General features: G+C 36.5%; 1 protein-coding gene across 1 annotated transcript in view; it reads left to right on the top strand.

Annotated features, from left to right (window-relative positions):
* Window positions 1–23,267, top strand: part of LOC134796097 (calcium-binding protein E63-1) — a 36,311-nt gene that overhangs the window by 7,977 nt on the left and 5,067 nt on the right. Inside the window, exons 2-4 of the mRNA XM_063768051.1 lie at window positions 3,698–3,730; window positions 9,174–9,261; window positions 15,830–15,973. Of these exons, the coding sequence (XP_063624121.1) occupies window positions 3,698–3,730; window positions 9,174–9,261; window positions 15,830–15,973 (265 nt within the window). The remainder of the gene's footprint in view (window positions 1–3,697; window positions 3,731–9,173; window positions 9,262–15,829; window positions 15,974–23,267) is intronic.

The raw sequence follows: 23,267 nt of genomic DNA, 5'->3' as shown, positions 1-23,267 counted from the left end.
AGATCTGTGAGTCTTTGCTTTTTATTTATAGCTTTCACATTGTTACGGTAACAGTTTAAAAGCGTCATAGTAATAGCTTTATTGTTTGGCAGAGTAGATTAGTGAGTGTAATAAATACTCTATTGGCAGCGGGCGAAGTGTTACATGTAGCGGGGCATTGTAAGTGCGTATCTGTTAGATGAAGCATGGGTGCGCGTCGACGCTCGCGCTCGCGCCGCCGCCGGCGCAGGCCTCCGTGCCTGCCCTGCGCGTGGCTCCTACTCGCCATTCGACGCACCTTTGTAAGTGACCGCGATTTACCTCTTGCATGAACCGAGAACCCTGACAATGACCACATTAAACCGCCTCATTTTACTTGGCTCGCAACTCGCATTTTGTTCAATAATACCCGTGACGTAATCGTAAACTGTTAATTATAAATAACTAACTAAAACTGTCTGAGTGGTGACTTAATTTAGATTTTATTTACTCAAACGACGAGAACAATTAGTTTAAAAGCGGTAAGTGATTAGTCGCGTTAACCTTTAGCAATGATTGTTTACGTACGGTCATTGACATACGGCTCGATTCGGAAAATGAATTAGATTTCTACTAGACTTCAACAAGTTACGATACGGATAATTTAAAGATATTTGTAAGATAGATATGTCAAATTTGACGTTTCCGCGATTCTGGAGGTCCTCTTGAACGATTTCGACAAGTTATGAGTGTTATGACTTAGATATCCAAGTCACATCTAGTCGATATCTAATGTAGATCTAATTGATCTCTAAATTGTCTCAAGATCTTGTGCTTATCTCGAAATCCGAATAGGCCTGCAAGGCGGTCGGCGGTGTCGCGTTCCGTAGCGGCGTAGCGGCTACGGCGTAGTGGTTAACTTGAAGGCTCGTAGCAAAGGCCGTAGCTTAAATAACTTAATAAGTAAAAGCATTTGTTTGTTTACTTCAGGGTACAATTAAATAAATTATACCTACTCGAGTCGACTAAGTAGTACATATTACCTACTTCGATGTGTTCTCACTGTTGGAAATATGCTTATACACAGATTGACGAATAAAAATTAAGCATAAGTAAGTAACACGTTAAATATTAAAAAAAACACGTCACCTTTAACAATACATTTAAAGACACCTACAACAATTTTTTTTTTTTAAATATTGCAAGTTTGCCATAATTTAAAAATACAAATTCAAAATGGCATAAGTGTTAGATAAATTTATTTTGCCTAACCCAATAACTGATCCTCGAAAAAATAAATGCATGCTATGCTATGTAAACCTAATAAATATATGTACGAGTATTTGACGAGTATAAGATATTAGTCATACCAAAGACATAACTCCGTATAAGATGTATAAAGCCTAAGGAAAAAACGTGCCTCGGAAATCAAGAAAAAGTCATTCTCGGATAGATGGCGCACACACCTTGGGCCTATTCTCGGCTAGATGGCGTTGACGACACTGTTTCATATTTAACAATTTTGACACATAGGTATCAGTGAATGAACATGGGTCAAAATTATATAAAAATAAAAAAAATCATTTATCCATATACAGCGTGACCTTAGCCATTGCACAAACCCTGAAATCCCACATAGGGTTACTTCTAAAAAATGCTCTAACGGTAATATTTTTTTAATTAGAACAAAATATAAAAAAATAAATTTTCAAACAAAAGTTATTTCCAATAATCGACAACAAAAAGAAATATACTGTATTAATCATTGGCAGTGCTTTTGACAATTTGTTTGAAAATGTGCGGCAATGATTACATTTGTCAAAAGTCAGAATCTTATTAATGTCATAAATAAAAGAGATAATCAAAACGGTCGAAGAAGGTTTCATACTATTTATTACCCCAGGAGCTACTAACACATACAGATTGCTCCGAAGTAAAAAAAATCGTAATTTGTTAATTTCTTCGTAACCGCTACACCGATTGTTATGATACTTTGTATACTGGTTCTAAATACCCTAATGCATATGTACATTATAGTCGTGTGTCGATCTGTCGATAGATGGCAGTAAATTACTATGACTTCAAAATTTACTATGACAGGTCCCCTCTATACTATCTATTCTGTTTGGTCATACATATATGAATGACAGGTTTAAGCATCAACGTTTATGCGCAGTACGATTATTTTGTACATTTCTGCTCCGAGCCGAGCGGTGACTTTTATTCGAAAGCTAATAAATTATGAGCATTCATATTTAGAACTTGTTACCTAGTTAAAATAATAAAAAATCCCACATGACTTGTGTTGGTTGTTTTCACGTGAGGTGGTGGAAGTATTTTCTACGGCGTTTCTCACGTGGGCTATAAAGGTCCGACCACACCGCTGCTTAAAAAACGGTGACGTTACGGAATCGCAGTGACGCATCGTAAGGGCTCATTAGCCCGAGCGCTTTTACAACGCGCGTTAAAAAAGCGATTGAATGATACAAATGGATACATGTGTATTTATTCACACGATGGCGGTGGCGCTTTTTATCAAGCATTGTTGGATTTTCGACTTTAAGTGTTGGTCGTTAAATCGAATTTAGCGTGTTAACAGATTCAAGCGCTTTTTTAACGCGCGTTGAAAAAGCGCTCGTTAGTAGGAGGCCTTAGTGTACCGTTTTTATCGCATGCTCCACACATCGCTACCGGGCTAGCACATGATTGGAGCGACAGTATCTCGCGGCAGGCGTGGCTCACGCCGCGATTTCGTCGCTTTGCTACAGGTAGCTAAAAGTACATCCGTTCCACACCAATTTTGGTGGCTAGACATAAGCCGCGCGTGGCGCTGTCGCCACCTAGCGGCCATATCTGTTCTGATCGTAACAGAAGCGTTTTGTTAGAGAGTGAGTCTTCTGAACCTAGTACTATTATTTATTCTGTGCTCGCGGCGTGATAGACTACGTCGTGACGTCCGTCCCAATAGGTAAACAAGGGTTAAATAAGGGGATTTTTATGTATACTATGGACATAACAAGCAAAAGGGAGTATCTTCGCAGCCCTTACGTCCTTTTACTAGGAAGGGATGACTTTTTGCAAAAACTGAAAAAAACGGCTTAACCTATCATGGATTTTTGATATAATTTCCGTTCTGATATTTAACTCTCGATCTCATAAATAACAATATCCTTTCACCTTAACTGTTTAATGAAAGTTACTCCAAGAAATATTATAAGTTTACACTTATATAGTCATGTTTTGTAAATTCTATCTACATGTACTTATGTAATGTATTTTACTTTCTTCGTAGTCAAAATGCAAAGTAATGTTCAACCTTTTGGACGCCAATGACCGATATATCCGCACCGCAGGTCCAACGCCAAAGACGAATTAATCGGTCACAAATCATAGAGCAACAAAGACCTACGTGCATATGCATAAAGTTCAATTTCATTTATGATACTTTGGTGACGTGGCTTCCGAGTGACAGCTTCTGTGTTTGACACGGCGTCGAATCACCCATTTCTGACTCGAACCCATTTCTGGTTCGAACTATTGGCGTATAAAGTATGTACCTAGTCAGAACGGAGTGCCTTTCAGACCTTGGTTAGGTTAACAATCTAGTGTTAATTCATATTGAATCCTGAGAGCGATGCGGGGTTACGAGGCGAATAGCGAACACGAATATGTAAATGCAAAGTTTTCTTCGATATACGCACAAGTGTGAACGTGAAGTAAAATGTATTCTTTGTTACAGGGCATGGCGACTACGTCAAGAACTAGAAGAAAGGTAAATATGTCTTTCCTTAAATTTTTATTTGTATTTTGACTTAATCTCTGGCAGGCGAATGATTTTTTTTGAGGATTCTTCTTTGTGTTGTGATATAAAAGGTTTTCATTTTAAATAATTTAAATGGCATTCCATTGTTGCCAAGCCTTGAACTCATACTCCTCATTCACATCAACACATCATCAATAATTTCAGTTTTTTACTATAGTAGTACACTCTTTAAAATAATTATTATGCGTATATTGCGTGTCTTTTAGTAACAGAGGTATAAAATACTGTGCATAAACTTGTGTTTACGAAATTGTATTAGTTTTTTGCGTTTTAGTATTGAGGACTTTGAGAAGCGTGTCATTCCTGTGCCCCAGGGGCAGGGGACGTTTGGCATACTTTGAATCCCTGACCCTCTTGTGTTCGCTAACTATGTAATATTATGCCCGCCTCCCTGCGTTGATTGCTCTGTGAAATATTTCAAAACATCCATGAGCCAGATTCTGATTTAGCTACGTGTTAAGTTTTTGATCTTGTTATGATAAGTCGTTGACAATCGGTGCGATACACTGCGGTTCTTGTCAAAGTCGTGTCATAACCAAATCAAACCCTTAACAAAGTGTTGCGTCATAATCGGCCTCCAGGCTATCAAACCTCCCAATTTTACACGTGATTGTGACAACGACAGCGACCACATACCTAATATTTATCATGAAGACTCTCTTAAGACTTAAAGAGATTGCAAACCTTGTTCTAAATGTTCAAAACTACGGAAACCGTGAGAGTTGTGTGATCAATGGTCCAATGGTTACAGTTAAGAGAATTGGGTACATGAGATATAATCAAAAATCAAGTGTAATCTATGTACTTACCTACTTACGTACTTTTATTAAAAATACAATGCAAATTTAATATATTTTTACAATATCTCGTTTATTATCACCATTATTCAGTCTTCACGAAGTTTATTAGTTCCACTCTGAGTAATATTTTAATAAAATTTATTATAAAAAGCGATATGACCTTCGCATACGGTATTCTATGTTTGTAAACATTACACCACACAAACATAAATATTTATATATTTTAGCGTATGTAAAGTAACGTCAACTTTTACTTCTTAAACATATTTTCACCTGAATTGATCCAGATGGGTTGTCCGTAATTAAGATATATTTATAATAAAATAACAGACTAAATATATAGAAGCTGAATATAATCATTAACATTATTAGAGAAGCGAATCATACACGCCCAAATTATCTATACCTAGCCGCTTGCCAACTATTTATTACAAATCACTACCACAAATCATCGCGTAAGTGGTTTGTGGCTGTATTAGCTATCCTTGGTTCAGGTCAGGCTAAGAAGAGTCTGAATGTGATAATGGTTATTGGCATCAGGGCACTATTTATGGCACAACAAAAAAACTTGAAGAGTAATGAATTATCCATGAATTTCCATCCAAAACTGCATTCGAGGTAGTGATAAATAAATCTCGATTTGTAAATATCAACAACCTAAAATATATTCGTACAAAATAGCGGCTCTAGAAATAGTTTGTGTAATTTTAGCTTTCCCTTGAAGTGTTAGCGACAGGAGTGTTTATCCAACAATTATGCGCATGATTTAGGGCCATCTTTGATGCTTTGTGCTCGCAGTTTATTTACCGAGAAAGACGTCTGTGCCGATGGCGTGGCATCTGAGACCTGCACTATGTCATATTTTTTCTCAAAGCGAGTCGTAGCGGAGGGGGCGCCGGGTGTTTACTGGCCGTGTCGCGATTTGATGCTGTGCCAAGCGCGACACCAGCTATTTCTATGCTAACTTCACTCGCGCATACTACCATAGCTTCCTATGTTTAATCAAGGTCCCTCGTGTCCATAATTGAGGATGGATTGAGCATCAAACCGATTTGCCTAAAATAGTCGCATCACTGTAGTTCGTGTCGCCGCAGCCAGTCAGAGATAAATTAACATAATTTCTTTGGCAACACTCCGGAGTGTAAGCGATCAAAGTAATTGTCTGAAGAATGTCTGAGATTGTAATATATTGCGGCGATTACCTAAATCAAAATAAACACAGACATTCAGTGACAAACCATCTCACAACAAGCCTTATTTGCCAATATCGTTTTTCTGCTATGTATTTAGGAGAATGATTTGCTAAAATACGTACCTAAAAGCTCTGTTACAAATATTCAACCACAAAGTTTAAAAATATGTCAAGGCAAACATACGGTAGGTACGATACTTTTGCATCGGAATGTACTGGAATCTTTGCCAGAGCAAGCTTACTTCCGTTTCCTGAAGGCTCGCCTCGGAGGGCTCGTTATAATCTACTCCTAACTGTATAGGCCAACATCTAAAAATTGACAATTGTTATCTACCTTTATCGCTCTTGCATATTCGAACAATAGAAATGCAGATAACGATTTTCGATTTTACAATGTTGACGGCCCTTTGGCACCAGCTTTGTGCTAGTCATTCTCATGCATTAACCAAATGAAGGGAAGGAAGTATCGTCTTTGCGCCAAATACTTGTCGAGGTTAAGTGCTGTCAAACAAAGTCCAAGTTGTAAATCAAAATCAATGTCCACCACATGTTTATTTCATAATTTTTCTGGCATCGGTATTCGTGTCAGTGATGTTAACACCTAGTATACCTACATGTTTAAAAATACGGTACGATGGTTGCATGACCTTATATAGGTATGTGTTTTTGTGAACATCAAAATGACATTCAACAATTTAAATTTAATTATTCTCAGTGCAGATACAAGATAAGTAGGTAAATACTGTAACACACTACACTTAAAACTATAAGTAACTGGTATCTAAATGTTAAAATATGTGAATTGATATTATTTAGTTTCACGCATATTGAGAGTTTTATTTTGTTTGCTATTTACAGTTTCAAAACTTTTGAAAGTACTGTAATTTCATACAAAGAAAAAATTTAGTGCTCAGAACTTGTTCAGATTAAGCGATATTGAGTGAGTCAGGCGAGTGACATTATGGGAGATCATATAAAATATTGTAGTAAGATCATCTCGTGTGATAAGATTGTGCAATGTCAATGATATATGCGCGGATAGCGGCGACCGCGGCGCGGCCGTTAAAGTTAATGTGGGAGCCATAAATTACATGAAAAGCACTGAGTATTATGTCTAGAGTTGGATTATGGTCTAAAATACGGTTTAAATTTTTTGCAATTTTTTTCGATCACGTGTGCTTTGTTTTTGGAACTCAGAGGAGTCAAATCAAATTGTTGCCTCATTTAGATTACCCTTATAAATCCATATTTAAATGAATATTCTGCTCTACTGTTAAACAGTAAAAGTTTTGCCAGTTTCAAAAACGATTTTCGAGAATTGAACATACATTAGGGTGGAGCGTCGTTGTATGGAAAAAAATAAAAATTTGATTATCAATGTGGAACCGGTACCAAAAGTTGCAGTTTGTCATGTAGATTATAGTGATTATATCAAGTTTCAAAATCAACACTACTTTTAGCCCTCTACTCGGCCGCTAAAGAAATTAATAAAGGTATATTTTCATCAATTATTTGAATATACTATTTCACTAATATGTGTACATTGTATTGAAATTATATAATACTTAATACAAATTTTTGTGCTCAATATTTATGAAATAATATAATTTCAAAATTTCATATTAAACAGCAATTTCATGCAAAACAAAGAAAATGCTACAGTGTAAAAAATTATATGAGTTATGTTTTTTAGACATTCTTGTGTTAAAGTAACGATGTTGTTGATTACGAAAAGTATCATTTTGCTGCAAAAAAAGGGTTACTTATATGTTTAAATAAGCGTCAAATTTCGCCCTTGGGCGGCGCTTACGCCCTTTTTGGGTCATGTTCACACGTATGTTAGGCATATATATACTTATATTAGTATTCTTTTTATTATCTTATAATGTTCAAAATAGTTTTCACGATTCTGTTATGGGTTGTAAACTCCAATTTGTGCACAATATCCGGGTTAAAGGCATTTTCCATAAAACCCCTATTTACGTGGTTTTACCGTGTCATAAAAATATACGTTATAAACAAAAATAAGTATAGGAATCGAGTATCTCTGTAAGAAAAAGATGTTATTTAATGAATAAAACTTGTTATAAAAAAATAAGCATAAATTAAATTTATTAAAAATATACATATATTGCTATATATAATCGAAGAGTAGAGGGCTAAAAGTATATACCAATATTTTTTTATTATTTTTCCCTTAAATAATAAAAAATTAGACATCCTTTTAGAGGGGTTTCATTGCTATATTCAAGAATTTTGGATTTCGCTCCTCCCTAACATTATACATATGTAGAAATATTTTCAGAGACCTGTCTAATGGATGGATTGGTTTTAATCCAGGCAACGCAGTCTAATCATATAGAATTACCTGAATAAATATCAATATCAATAATGTAAAGATATTAAAACTTGCCTGAAAGTATAGATGGGTTCGGAAATTCACAGTGGTATCTCTGGCTAGCAGTTTGCTACTCAATCAAACTGCCGTATTCGAACTTCAAGATATTCACAAGAGACGACACGTAATACTAGATCCATTCTAGATACGTTATAGTTTAGATATCAACTAGTTCTCTTTTGCAGCGCAATTCGGGCAACCAATGTCACTTTTACGTTAGATAGAGTAAGATATCTATTAGATGTGAATTGGATATCTAAGTCATATCCTGTGGAAATCGTTCAACAGTATCTCCAGAATCGCTATCGTATCTTGGTGATGTCTAAAAGATGTCTAACCACTCACATGCTTGATATTTTTCAGTGACCTCTATTATTATAATAAAATAAGGGTGCTAACTGTAGCTGGTAGCTACAGTTACCAAAAGCAAGTGAGTGGATAATAGATGTCTGTTTCAAAATCCGAATCGGGCCCAATGTATATTGCGACGCGTCCCTGGCCCGACCCGTGGATTCTTAGACAGTTTGAAACCACCTAATTACATGATGTCATGAAAACTCTTTTTACTTATTATTAAATGTAGATAGAACTCGTTTTAAATGAAGAAACCTTTTTATTCTCTATTATAATATTTTTGTAGAATAGGTAGGTAATTCAATAGAAATGGAAGAAATAGCGTATAGTGTAATATCAAAAGTACGAGTACATAAATACCAGGAAATAAAAGTCAAAGTAATTCCAGATATCCGAGCACTGACAATATTAGAAGTATTCATAGTTTAAAAGGTGCCGATGTTTTTGCTACATGTTACCCCTCAATCGTGACATTATGCTGATCACTCGTCCGATAAAATTGATAAGAGTACTTACCTACTGAATTTGATAAAGAGCTCAGTATCGTCCGGATATTACTTATATTTATATCATTGTTTCTATATAACAGTGGCGTTTTTTAAATATAGTTTAATGGCTTGTGATGATATCGGAAGTATTGTTTTGCAGACGGAAGATGAGAAGAAGAGTAAGAAAAGACAATCGCCGGTCGACGAGCGGCCTGTGGTTCCCGCGCCGAGCGAAGCCATGCTCAACAGTAAGCACCTAAATCACACTTAGATTTTAATATTTCAATTATTAAATAATGAATAGAATCAGGCGTTACTTTGCGGAAATCCATATTAATTAAAACCAAAATATTACTTTGCTAATCCGCGAATGAATTATTTTTAACGGGTTACTCACGTTTTAGTCGAATAAGTTTCAATGATTTATTTTTTATTTTTAGGGGTTCCCTGGTAATAATCATAATTATTTAATGTTTTTGAAATAAAACTTTTGTGATTTACAACTATATTGCCAGAAAATAATATATACCTTGCAAATTATGATGATGTTTCCGGTATTTTTAAGTGATAAAGACCTATAGCCTCGTGCCGCCCATCATACAAAATTATAGCTAAGGAAGTTTGAATCTAGTTTTATTTGCAATTGGGTTGAAATTCGTTTGTTCGAAAATTTTACGAGACAAATGAAAAGATACTTTATTTGTTTTAATGAAGGCTGACATTCCATCAAAACTGAGTGTACATCTTGATGTACATTGGGCGGCACGAGGATAGTTAAAACTTTTTTGATGTTTACGTAGATAGCTATAACCCAAACCCTCTCGCGCATGAACGTATAGGCTCAATCATTATTATATTTTATTACGTAGTTCAAAACTGAATAGAAAGGTACACCTACTCGGGAAAATATTGTTTGAGTCTAGACTTGGTTGATTGGCGAGTTGACGACAATAAAATATTCCTCCAACCAGGGAAACATTTTTAAAGCAAAACAAACAAAGGTCATAACGGAAACCAACACCATGGCAGTGGAGCCAAATATTTCATTATGGTGTTCATTTTCGTAAATGGTCCGGACTTATAGCAAATAAGTTTAAGTAGTGTTGACTCACTCGTTCGTTACGATAGCCTGGCGGAATACAATTTGTGAAATTACTGGCGGCGCTTCGTTGACATAGTGTACCTATTACTATGTACACTATGTAGTAGGCACGAGTATGTTGTGTCCTATCTAATCAATTAGATATTTATTGAAGTAGTTTTCCGAAATCTACATAATAAGAGATAATATTAGCAAACAAATTACGCAACAAGAAGATAAATATTCATATTCATTAGAGGACATTCTTAATAGACGAAACAAGTCAGCTCAATAAAAACATTAATTACTATGCGTTCACACTGGTAGGAAACAAATTAAGTTATTTTATAATCTTGAAATTTAATACTCTTCTCAAAGACGATATTCCTAATTAGTTAAATTTAATTTGTATTTAGCTATTAAGTAGGTAAGTACATAATTAATTTTTCAGAAAAAATATGGTTAAAACCGAGGTCTATTCAAATCAGATCTCAAAAATCACTTAAAATAACCGTCATTTAGATTTATTAGTGTAGGTACCTAAACAAACTCGCCATTTTATTACTCGCGTATTCTTTATACATACGTATGCCCCTAACCTCGGCGTCTATGACAAAGAGCCTTTAAACTTCAAAAGAATTCTTGTTAGATTTTATTTTAAAACCACCAGAGCAGCACTAGCCTTGTGTACGGGTCAGTGAACATAATCCAACTTGTGCCATACTTCGAGCAATCTCCCTGGACTAAGCTCGAGTTTATTACGGTATTTAAACTAACACCTGCCACCTCAATGAACCTTGTATTTTACTTAATTGCAGGCTCTTTTGGGACGCTCATAGTATAAACATTAATGTAAAATAAAGTAAACTTAAGTCGCCAGTTTTTATTATGGGCACCTATCTCGTTTGTCGATGTATATTTAGCTAAAAATGTCCGTATGCATTGTGACTGTTAAGCGAAATTAGTGTCTGATTGCAACCTTTTTTTTTTTATTGATTCATAAAATGTACACAGCATTACAGCGGACTAATACACTGTGAAATTTATAATAGACAGTATTTATACAAACAAGGTACATGATACAGTCTAGAAAGGACAAACAGAACAAAATGTCAGAAAGAAAAACTAATACAAGACAGATGATTCACGCTTATCCAACGCCTCACAGAACTTCATACATTCTTTACACAGATCCATCCAACTACTTGCAAATACATCACATTCCGGTGCTGATGCGAGGAGCGCATTGATATATTGTAGTGCGCGGACAAGTGGTGATTTGCCATGGGACATAGTGCGTGTTTTAGGCACATCTAACAGGTGATGACTTCGTGGTCAAAAATTAAATTGGGCCTTCTTAGCCATAGATGGAACGAACAGGCGTACGAGCTGTGCAACCAGTTCAGGGCAGTCCGAGTTCCCCCGTAAGACATTACATACTGTGGTCAAGAGCCCGTAGTTACGCCTTACCTCTAAGGAATTAAACCCTAAAACGCCAAGCAGGAACTTTGAAGGGTACAAGTATGGGTAATAACCGTGCATCTTTTTGTAATGTTTACAAAATTTATTGAGTGACACATTATTAAAAATGATCTCATCTTTGTTCTTGATTTCCCTATGTTTACCACATTATTAATTTATTATCTAGCGGGCTGAGATTTTGTCAAAGCTGTACGAAATATATAAAAAAAAACTGTAGATATATCTATCGCTGAGATTCTCAATTCCAATTATCAACATCTGACTCATGAAGGCGGAATTCTATAAGCAACAGAATCGATTACAAAATTTATTCAGTCACCAAAAAATGTAGAGTCGTTCCAAGATGATTGCGATTTCCCGCGACCGGTATTTTGGGATATTCGCGGGATATAATGTCACTTTATAATAACATACTAACGTTTTAACTGGCCATTCATTATACAAGGGAGCCGCACGGTCGAACATTTGGCAACTGTTGGAATTCTCTTTGACCGAGATGCGGCGCGACGAGCGACGAGCGCGAGCGGAGCCGTGACCGTCAAATATGTTAACTATTTTATAAAGCTCTCCGCATTCGTTTAAAAAATAAATGAATGAAATTCTCAACTTTAAAAGCTGAGTAGAAAAATTACGCGTAGGTGTAAGAGATAGACAAGTTTCTATGCACGCCGCTGATTAAGTATCAAAAAGAGCAATACGAGTAGGTATGTCAAGTTTTCATTCCTGAAAAATTAAATCTGGAATTTTCTCGCTTAGATCTAGAATTCATAAGAGTATCAAAACTAGCAATAAATACGAGTATTCCATTTTCAGAGTTTTTTATAGCTACCTACCCAGATATTTATGCAGTAATTCGAGAAAATGACAAGGAAAGCCGTTAGGTAATTAGCTTAGAGCACGAACTTTATTACGAAGATAAGAGAAAGATAAAGCAATCTTTTGTCAATATAGCGACATGTTATATGACGACGGACTGATGGCGGGCCATCTCCACCGAGCACCTTGAGATACTTTGCATAGATGATAAGAATTATAACAATTTCATCACCATCACACAGTTCCGATGTTCTTGCGTTAAACGCGAGTCCCGTCAGAGTATCAAGGATATTATACAATAATGACCAGTCAAAAGAAAGACAACGATTTCTGTAAGTGCCAGTGCTAATTTGTGTGTTACTGAAGTCCTAGCAAAACAGTGTGTGGATTACTTTATACACTCGCGTTTAATATTCAGGGTTACTTCGACGGCGTTAATACGGAATCAATGCTGCCTCTTCATAAACCTTTATAAGCAACAATTTAATGAGCTAACGTTTGTATGGATTCTATCAACATATAGGTAATACGTTTCTATGCAAAATAAACTTTCAGATACACCACGAATCGTTCAAATAAACAAACTTTCAATAGCATTGCAACTAAAGTGTATAAAGTAAAAGTAAGTAAGTAAGTGTGTGTGTAAAGTGTAGTGTGTATAGTTCAATTATGGAGAGTATAAAAGGGAAACGTATTTTGTTTGATTGTTTGTGTCGCATAGTGCCAGCCGCCATTCGCAAGTTAACCTCCCAGTTACAATTCGTGTACATTGTATTGTATTGTATGGTTGGGCGAGGCGTTGTTTACAGCTCGGCGCTTGTTGTCGGAGCCAAATGGACGCAATAACGAAAATGCTTCTTTGTTGCAACTAACACTGATTTTCGATACACTTTTGTTAGTATTGTTTAACACAGTGACAATGATTTTAATATGAAAATGCAGTATGATTCATGGTTTTCTTATTGTAGAGCATAAATTAAAAGCCTATACATAAAAATACCCATATAAGTAATGGACGTGGCATCCCTTATGAAACGTAACCAAATCCTAAAAAAGTACTTCACATCAGTTAAAAATTGGCAACATTTTACTACAAACAAGAGTCATATATAGCTGCTTAAATTTGGCGTATGATATTTCAGTCTGTTTCCAACATGTTTCAAAATAATGGAGAATTTTTAATTTGTTTACCTACTAATTTATTTGTATGTTGAAACCAAATGCAGTATCTTAAATAAACACGCTGAAAACTTAAAAGACGAATGATAGGAGATTCAACTGTTAATGCGCAAAGTAGTAGTAATTTTACAGGTACCTATCAGCATATCAGTAAAATATCAAAAATACTCCTACTTATTTTATTCGTTACCATAGGTATTAAAAGTGTAAGAAAAAAATATCCTTATTACTTAATTTTTTTAAGTAAGTATACTGTATGTTCTACTTAATCAAAGTATCAAAACTAATCAAAGCATTTCTATAGAAATTTTCTTAAATAAAATAGTACACCTATTTCAAATCATAATAAGCGTAAAAAAAAATTAGGTTCTGATTAGGGTTTCTGGTTTCTCGACCTTTTTTATTTCTCGAGGCACGGGAATTCTCGACCAGGATTTCTCGAGTTTTTTTTGCTTTATTACAAATCAGACTCATAGGAGTCGTAGGTAAGATCAATAATCAAACAAATGACAAATTTATAGCTACCAAAAACTGCACTTAATAATCAAAATTCAACAACAAAAAGACTAGGTATAGGTGCAGGCGTGCGCGCCGGCGATATGTTATATTATGCTATAGTGTATTTCTTTAGGTATTTAACAAAATGTAAATAAAGCACAATATGGTATTTTATAAGGCAAGAATATTCAAGTTTTTCTAAGTAATTTGAATACGTACTCAACGTAACCTCGAAGCTGCTTACATTGTGCTATTTTGCTAATATCAGGATGATTTGATTTATCAATAGTAATTTAGTTTTGTAATATTTTGTTATTACATGGCAATATAATTAGTTTTTTAGTGTAAAAAGAAAATAAGCGAACTTGGCGTGTATTTTTAATGAAAACACTTTTGAAAAATTAGTCAAGACAAATATATTTCAATAAAAAGACACGTCATAATTGTTGACCTTTTTTCTATTGCTAAAAAAACGCTTTATAGTAATAAAATAAACCTAAAACGAGACAAATTATTTAGACATGTAAACTTTACATGACTTTACTACCTTTACATTGTAAAGGTAGTAGTTTAAAAGTAAAATGGATTAAATCAGTTCTTTATTTGGTTGGTTAACTAATAAATGTGTTAGGTAGGTACCTGAAAATGTAAAAAAAAACATAGCTCATTTATTTAACTGTTTAAAGAAATACGCTATAGACACATCACGCAATTTACGCGTGTTTTTGTTACTTATCACAAGAGATTTATTTCTCGAGTTCTCGAGGCATTGAGATTTTTTTCCCGTCTCGACGAAGGACAAATTTCTCGAGATTTCTCGCCTCGAGAATTCTCGAGCAGAAACCCTAGTTCTGATCTGCTCTCTTTTTAAATTCCCGCCCTAACTATGATCAATAGCGAAGATTAGGTCGCAAGGACGTCCTCTCGATGTCTTAGCCTTGCCCTTTATCTCTGAAACTTGAGGCAAAGCTTCGATACTGAAATTTACTTCTTAGAAATAATAAGTAATGCTATTAAATTCAATACGGTCGTGTGAAGTACAACTTAGAAAACAAAGTGACTAAGCCTGTGGGTAATAGTCAGCACTTTATTAGTCAGTTGGCTTTTCTCTGAATTATAACTTCTTGTCTGTAATTGGATAAATTCTAACCCCCTTATTCATAACGCGCTACAAACCTCAATTAGCTAATAATCGTCTCTTTATCTGTCATTTTGATTTATGTTTTTGTAAGAAAGGGATAAAACATAATTTAACTAAATCAGGCCCGTAAAGTTTTATGAATAAGGGAGTTAATCTAAATGTTTATTTTTTCTACGTATACTCATACGTTACCGTTCCTCAATTCACCAATGGATTAACACTGACGTTCACAATGCATTCGTAATAGCTATAGATATAGTATATAGATAGGAGATCCCTTTACTTAGCTACTTTATCGTCCGGGAAGAAACGACTAACGATATTTTTTTGTACCTGGCTCTGACTTAAATATTCTGTCCGGCCGATCCACATTAATTTTATTTTGCCAAGTTTATCTTAAAAATGGCTTTTAAAGGTAAAAACTTAGCTATAGCCCCTCGTGCATGTTGTGAAAAGTTTACAAGAAATTCTTAACGATGATTCATGAGACGTGAGCAAGACCAACCCAAGAACCCAACACACTCAGTAAATGTTAATGGATCATACCATCGTATTTAAGTGAATCAACCAAACCTTTTACCCTAACATAAAAATGTTGACATATGGGTATAATTTCCAGATCTCCGCACAGCGTTCGGGCTGCTGGACCGCGACAGCGACGGGCACGTGACGCCCGAGGAGCTGCAGTTCATGCTGCGGAACCTCGGCATCGAGGTCAGCGACGACCTCATCGGGGACCTCATCAAGGACGCCAGTCGGACGGGTCAGTTAGAAATTTTATAACCTCCAATATAAGGGTATTTATTTTACAAATTAACTCTGAGTATCTCTGCTCTGCGCTGAATCATAGTGTCGTTTACATCATAATATGATTCTATATGTTTCTAATCTTGAAAAACAAACGGGGTTTACAACACATTGTCTATTAGAATAGAATAGAATATCTTATTCGTAAACACACAGACAATAGACTTACATAGAAAAAACATAGTGAAAAATAAAGTGTCACGAACTTATTATTAGATTACGAGAGTACATACTACACTCAGGTGCAAAGAAATCGGACCACCCCAGCATTTTCAACATTTTTTCAATTTGTGTAAAAACTGTAACCTCGATCATGATAATTTAAATACCACGTGGTAGATAATTTTCTGCCCTATCAAATGACATCAATATTCAGGGGTGGGGATGGATATTGTGCAAAATATGGGCCTGGAAATCACCCCCCTCCAACTGCCTCATTAGCGCATGCACTAATTGACCACTTATCATTAGGTATAAAAACAGTCATTATCATTGTTTATGCATCATTCGTGATTGGTACGTCTTCCTGAACACTACTCTCATCGCCTGAACCTGGAAAAACTGGAGAAAAATGGATACTACCTCGACTGAAGCCGGCCAAGCAGTTGCCCTATTGCAGGGAGGGCTTAGTCAACGTGCAGTGGCTCGATAACTCAACCTATCGAAGTCATCGGTTCAACGTGTCTTCCAGAGATTCCGCGTAGATCAGACGTTATCCAGAAGACCCGGAACTGGCAGAACTCGCATCACTTCTGAGAGAGATGACCGTTTCATCGTTCTTACCTCGCTACGAAATCGTCGACTGAATGCCGTTCAGCTTCAGCAGAAGCTCCTAGAGACCAGGAATGTGTCTATCAGCCGATGGACAGTTAGAAGACGACTGAAGGAGAAAGAATTGACAGCTCACAGAGCTGCAAATGGCCAAAACTCACCCCAATACATCGTGGACAACGACGCGTCTTCGCTCGCGAACATGAAGAATGGACCCTTCAGCAATGGAGTTCCGTACTTTTTTCCGACGAGTGCAGGATAACTTTGTCTGGCAATGACGGACGGGTACGAGTCTACCGAAGACCTGGGGAGCGGTTCTCTCAATGCTGCATCGAGGAACGTGTTGCTTATGGTGGGGGGTCAATCATGGTCTGGGCTGGTATTTCTTTGGAAGCGAAGACGGACATTGTGTTCATCACAGGGCCAGGTACCAGACCGAATTCAGGCGGTTTGACTGCACGTCGGTACGTGGAGGAAATCCTGGCTGATCATGTGGTCCCATTTGCGGGTTATATCGGCGATGAGTTCATCCTCATGCAAGATAACGCTCGGCCGCATACAGCCCGGATCACTAAGGAGTACTTGGAGGAGGTCGGCATCAGAGTCATGGAGTGGCCAGCTCGCAGTCCTGACCTAAACCCGATCGAGCACATTTGGGACGAGCTGAAAAGAAGAATCCGGGCCAGAAATCCCGCCCCTGAATCCTTACTGGAGCTAAAGACTGCGATCGAAGAAGAATGGGCGGGCATCCCTCAAGACACTGTAAAAAAATTCATAAGATCAATGAAAAACCGAATGACTGCATGTCGTAGGGCTAGAGGAGGCAATATACGGTATTAAAATGCTGAAAATTGTTTTAATTTTTACTTGATATCTTTAGAATCGCAGTTTTCCCATTATGCATAAGTTTCACTCCAGTATGCATTTTTAGGGTGACAAAGTTCTTAGCCCTGAAAGCCTGAAAATATTGGAAGTAAACCTGTGAAAAGCACATCAATTTATAGAGGAAAAGCCAACCTTTCATTAGGTATATAATATGTCACAGTAGCACATACAGTTTTTACAGAAATTGAAAAAATGATAAAAATGCTGGGGTGGTCCGATTTCTTTGCACCCGAGTGTATATTTACCAATAGAGCGAAATACTGATGTGCCGAACGTTTCCATAATTGGGAATTTTCCACATGGAATAATTTCGGACACTTCTATTTTTAGACGGATACTTAAAGAAATTTTCCATTTCCAAAATAAATGTTCTTGTATAATTTTCCTGAAATGCCAACATTTTCAAAGATTTTAACAGCGAAGTGTGTCGAAGTTATAGGGCTATCTATGTGGGCCCGCTTACCGAACGAACCTCTCCATCAATTAAGTAATATGTCGCTTCCATTGACGTATATATCTCAGAACTGGCCTTACGGGCAATAAGAATGGGGCATAAATGGGGCCAGTACAGCGGTGTGACACCGCTACAACGCGGTTGGTTGATGAGCTATCACGCGCGCGATTGGTTGATGAGTTCGCATCACGCGCGCGATTGGTCGCAACTAGTTGCGTTAGGCTGCACGATTGGCTCGAATTCGTGAGTAACACCGCTGAACTAGTACCATTTTTAGTGCCCATAAGGCCAGTCCTTAGATATAATACCTACGTAGTCAATGGTCGCTACATGTAATTTCAAAACAATGCAAGTTCTAAGTCAAGTAAAATGTAATGAGATCACTTTGGGACTGACATTTTTTTTTACAGAAAGTTAAAAGTCACACGAACCTGCTGCCAAAAAGCCACTACCATACATTCGAAGTTACTCTCTCATTTTACAACGACATGCTTAAATTCTTAAATTACATGAAACTAGGCATGGACATTTACATAACAATAGGTAGTGATTGAAATGTTGAAACCAGCGGATATATCTTCGGACCAGTGTACGAATACTGTGAGTGTTGCGTGTCGTGCCGTAGACAATAAACATTAAACTTTAACGGGTAGCTGAAATTTCTTTGTCTACCCCGAACATTTTTATAAACTAATTTCGGGTAGTTTACTGGTGTTTTATTAATATCTCCGTTGACATTTGTTGGGACGTCCGTGACCACAGCTGTACGTCTACCACCAGTTTTTACATTGACATAACGCTCACGTCTACGTAATTTACTTTCTGTACATCTCGCTTGCACTAATATGCGAGTACGAGCGAGATGCATAGAAAGTAAGTTACGTAAACGCGAGAGTATATGTCAATGTCAAAACTGATGGTAGACGCATGGTATAATAATATACTCCGCCTGGTACTCCATTCCCGTCTTTTCTAGGTCACCTAACTGACACGGGCTTACGTCATCATGCGACAGCGCTATATGATAATATGCGATAGCGCTATATATAGCGGCCATGTTGTTGTGACGTAGCCCCGTGTCACTCTGGGAATGGAAGACCATGTTTTATTAGACTATGGGTAGACGTACTGGTGCAACTCAGCTGAAACGTTGGAATTAAAGGTAAAAACAATGAAATTATATCGCGGTAGACCCGTTTGTGTAATTAAATATGTAATAGGTACTAGGTTCGTGTGACTATTATACCTACTCGAAATGTTTATTTTCATATCATATTATGTATATTGTGTATATTATGTACAAGATAAACTGATAAGTTGATTCATACAATGGGGGGAAAAACTAAAAAAAAGAAAAAATCAATATGGAACATTTTATCAAATTTACTTATGTCTTCATGTTGTACCTCTTTTTTGTAGTTGTGTAAACTTTGTGTAATTTATATTTCGGCTTATTTTATGTTTCTTTTATTTGTCTGTGATTATTTTTTTGTATGTCCTTCCGTGATTATTTCTCAATTGATGCTGGTCTCATCGGAACATCTGGAAGTCGCCAGCAACATGCTGAGATGGGGCCATTTCGTGACACTTTATTTTTCACTATGTTCTTTCTATGTATGTATATTGTCTGTGTGTTTACGAATAAAAAACTATTCTATTCTATTCTAAATGCAAACTGCATTCGGCGATAATAATAAAGACGAACAGCACGTTGTGAGCGAATGTATTTACGTTGTACTGCGCTGCGTAGGTGTGACGAGACACTTGTATTCAGGAAGGATGTCCCCAAATACCTAGCGTTACTCAACGGTTTAACCTCGGCTCTAATTGAGATAACGATTGTCATTGTCACAAAACAACGAACAACACCATTTTGGTGTAACTGTAAATTGAGACAATTACGCCAAAATGAACTCTTTAGTGTACGAATCAAACAACGAGCCAAAATAAATAGTTAAGAGCCCAGCCGTAAAAACAAACGGGCGGCGACGTCGTTAACTTTAGACTCAGCTTTAGATTGGCACTTCACCCTTAATTACGGGACGGGGGTCATGTTAAAAAGTTGAGGAGTTGGTTTACGGTACAAATTAAGCACCTACGCCCAGTGCCTTTAATGTTTTTTAACAGTTACTTTACTTAAACACTTAAGTCGAAATTGCAGCTTTACAGTTTTCTTAAGGAATGTGGCGGCAAAAAATATGTAGGTATCTTAGGTATTGGTATCTAGCAAAATGACCTACCTAATGTTAAATTAAGGTTACCTTTACGAGCGTTTTGTGCCAAAAAATCGTTCCAAAAAACCTGACAAATTGGTAGTGAGAGAATTTAGATTTATTAATAATATACGCCCTTGATGATTCTTTCAAAGTTGTTATGCATGTTTGTATCGAATTGAGCATGAGCAATGCCCTATTGGTTGCAGTTTGAGAACGTGCCAAACTGAAGCACGTGAAAATGTGTCACACGTCATTTATAAGTACACGGGGCGCATCTAGAAAAATATGTCGCCATTAAGGGTCAAACAGATCACTGTGTTATGTCTTTCCTGTAGACATACACAAGAGTTAAGGGCTATAAAGGTTAATTTTCTTATTTAACCCTTATCCACGTGAAAAGGTCCTCCTTTTATTTAGAGAACTATGATAAAATCATTGCTTACATGCCCACAAGCTGTTAACTATTAGGAGAGAAAAATGTACTGTTCGCGCGAACAGACTAGTTTTCCTTTTCACGTGCATAAGGGTTAAATAAGAAAATTAACCTTTATAGCCCTTAACTCTCGTGTATGTCTACAGGAAAGACATAACACAGTGATCTGTTTGACCCTTAAATTGAAACCAACAATTGCCTAATCTCTTCGTGTTAGTAATGTAGGTAGGTACTTATAATGAATCCAGGTACTTAGGTACGCGCTTTTACGCCCGTTAATTGATGGAATTCGTGGGTAGTATTATAAAGCAAGATTCGTAATAACCATGTAATAACTAACAGGTAAATGATAGGAGGTCCATATATACCGGCGTGGCCGGATTTATATCGAGATTCCTAAAGTTTTTCACTTTTTCCCTCATATTTTTTGTCATAATGATCATGTTGATCATTAGTCCTAACGCTCTTATGCCCTAAGTATTTATGGTTACCCTAACAAGGAATGGTAGAAAATGTTTTGCCCTAATAATATATTTTCTAAATTTTCCTTAGTACCTGGATAGGTGTAGTTGTAATTTTTAAGCTGACCGTTTAGAACTAGATATGAGCTCTCATAGTCCTAAACGGTTAGCTTAAAAAAATTCAACTATACTATATGTAGGTAGTTGATACTAATTTGCCTGTAGTGATGCACTTGTCAGCAGTAGTAACAGTGTGGAGCCGTGGAGTGTAATTTGTAACGTTGAAAGACTTGAAAGGAATCAGTCACATAGGTACAGACAGCAAAACCGTCCGTTCCGTCTGCTAAAATTAAGATGGTATGTTTACGTTGAATATAATTAAAGCGTGTGGGCATCCGTATTATTCTTGGCGTGGAAAAACGTCCAAGTAATAGTATTGTTCCTCGAATTTTAAAAGAGAAATAAACAACAGTACATTATACACCTAGAGTCTATCTTATAGACTAAATACATCATGTGGATATAAAGCGAAATTAAGACCCTACATGTGATATGACTAGAAGTCGGTAAGAATTAAGATTCCTCAATATGTGTAACCTTAACCTCAAACTGTAAAAACAATAATAAATCATCCTTTAATAGCGAATGCATTTAAGTTTTATAATCATAACAAAACCACGCAGTTCAGAAGTATTTTTATGTTATTCAATTATATTTACCAATTTGCATGAAATAGGTATTCTCAAAAATTCGAATTTGGATCGAAATCGGATTCGGAATTGTGCCTTTCTGACCTTCACCGTTTCCTTGGTACCGAACTACCGACTACCCCAGCTAATGAGGCGTTACGCAACTAACGCCACCTTTTTACAACTTCTTTAGGGAAGGTACAGTCACCTGCAATAATATGTTACACAACGAAGGCCGCAAAAATATCCGACACGATCTTATTTTTAGAGCCATAAGAGGCAATAAGAGCGTGTCACAAATTTTCTGTAACATATTATTGCAGGTGGCTGTACCTAGCTTAACTTCTTACTTTTCGTAACGAGAAGCCGTTTAATTTTCTTCCTATTATATCCCTATTTTAGTATGTTGGACCTGTGCTTTTGCCAAATGATTTCCCATTTTACCTAATTAGCTCTTACAGGGACTGGATGAAATTTCAAAAATGAATAAACAAGCGCTAAGAGTCGTCTTAAAGCAGTGTGTACTTAACTACCTAATGGCCGTGATCTTGTCATTGTATAAGTATGATTCACCAAGTGAGGCTAGTGTTAATATTATTCTCTGTACCTTTATAAGATTAATAAATAATAAATAGCCTTTTGATATCAATAGGTCTTTGGCTGAAAATAAACGATCTATTAATTTAATCACGATAGATGTCAGGTGTAGTGTAACCCATGCCCTCGGCTCAGGACATGGTGTGACCTCTGCGTTTGCACGCAACCACGATAACGTCCAGGCCCATTCACAAACCATCTTATCTTAACCTCCTTTCTTATATATCTTGACCTGTGCGCTTTACAACGATTATAAGTGATTAAAGGTCTGAGTTATACTGGGCTTCTGGTGAAGTGGATCGTTTAGGGAATAAAGTCCAGCCCTATCCGCCATCGCATCGCACTATGCTAATGCTCTTTGCCGTCCACATCTGAGATTAGTTCATGGACGAATACGAACGATTGGCTTGATGGAGTTGCATTTACGTAACAAATGGTCAGGGAAGTAATTGTTAGCGTTAAAATTATCCGAAGTGCAATATCTCGGAATCTTTAAAAAAATGTAGAATTTACCTGTTTTTAATTCCTATTTTATCCCATGAGAAACAGTATCTACGAAATATGCTACCGACAGGATCTTTTAAATATTCTAAACCAAACTTTTCCAGTAAGTTAGTCTTCTCATCGTCGTAGGTACCAATTTAAATTTGCGTTTCATTTTCATTGGCAAGGTATCAGAAGTATACGGAAAATACCTCGGGTTACAACAAAGCGCGTCGTAACGTAAACATAATGATATAGCCG

Source organism: Cydia splendana, chromosome 13, assembly GCF_910591565.1.
Source record: "Cydia splendana chromosome 13, ilCydSple1.2, whole genome shotgun sequence".
Classification (NCBI taxonomy): domain Eukaryota; kingdom Metazoa; phylum Arthropoda; class Insecta; order Lepidoptera; family Tortricidae; genus Cydia; species Cydia splendana.
The sequence above is the reverse complement of the archived record's forward strand: the minus strand, read 5'-3'. Positions and strand labels throughout refer to the sequence as shown.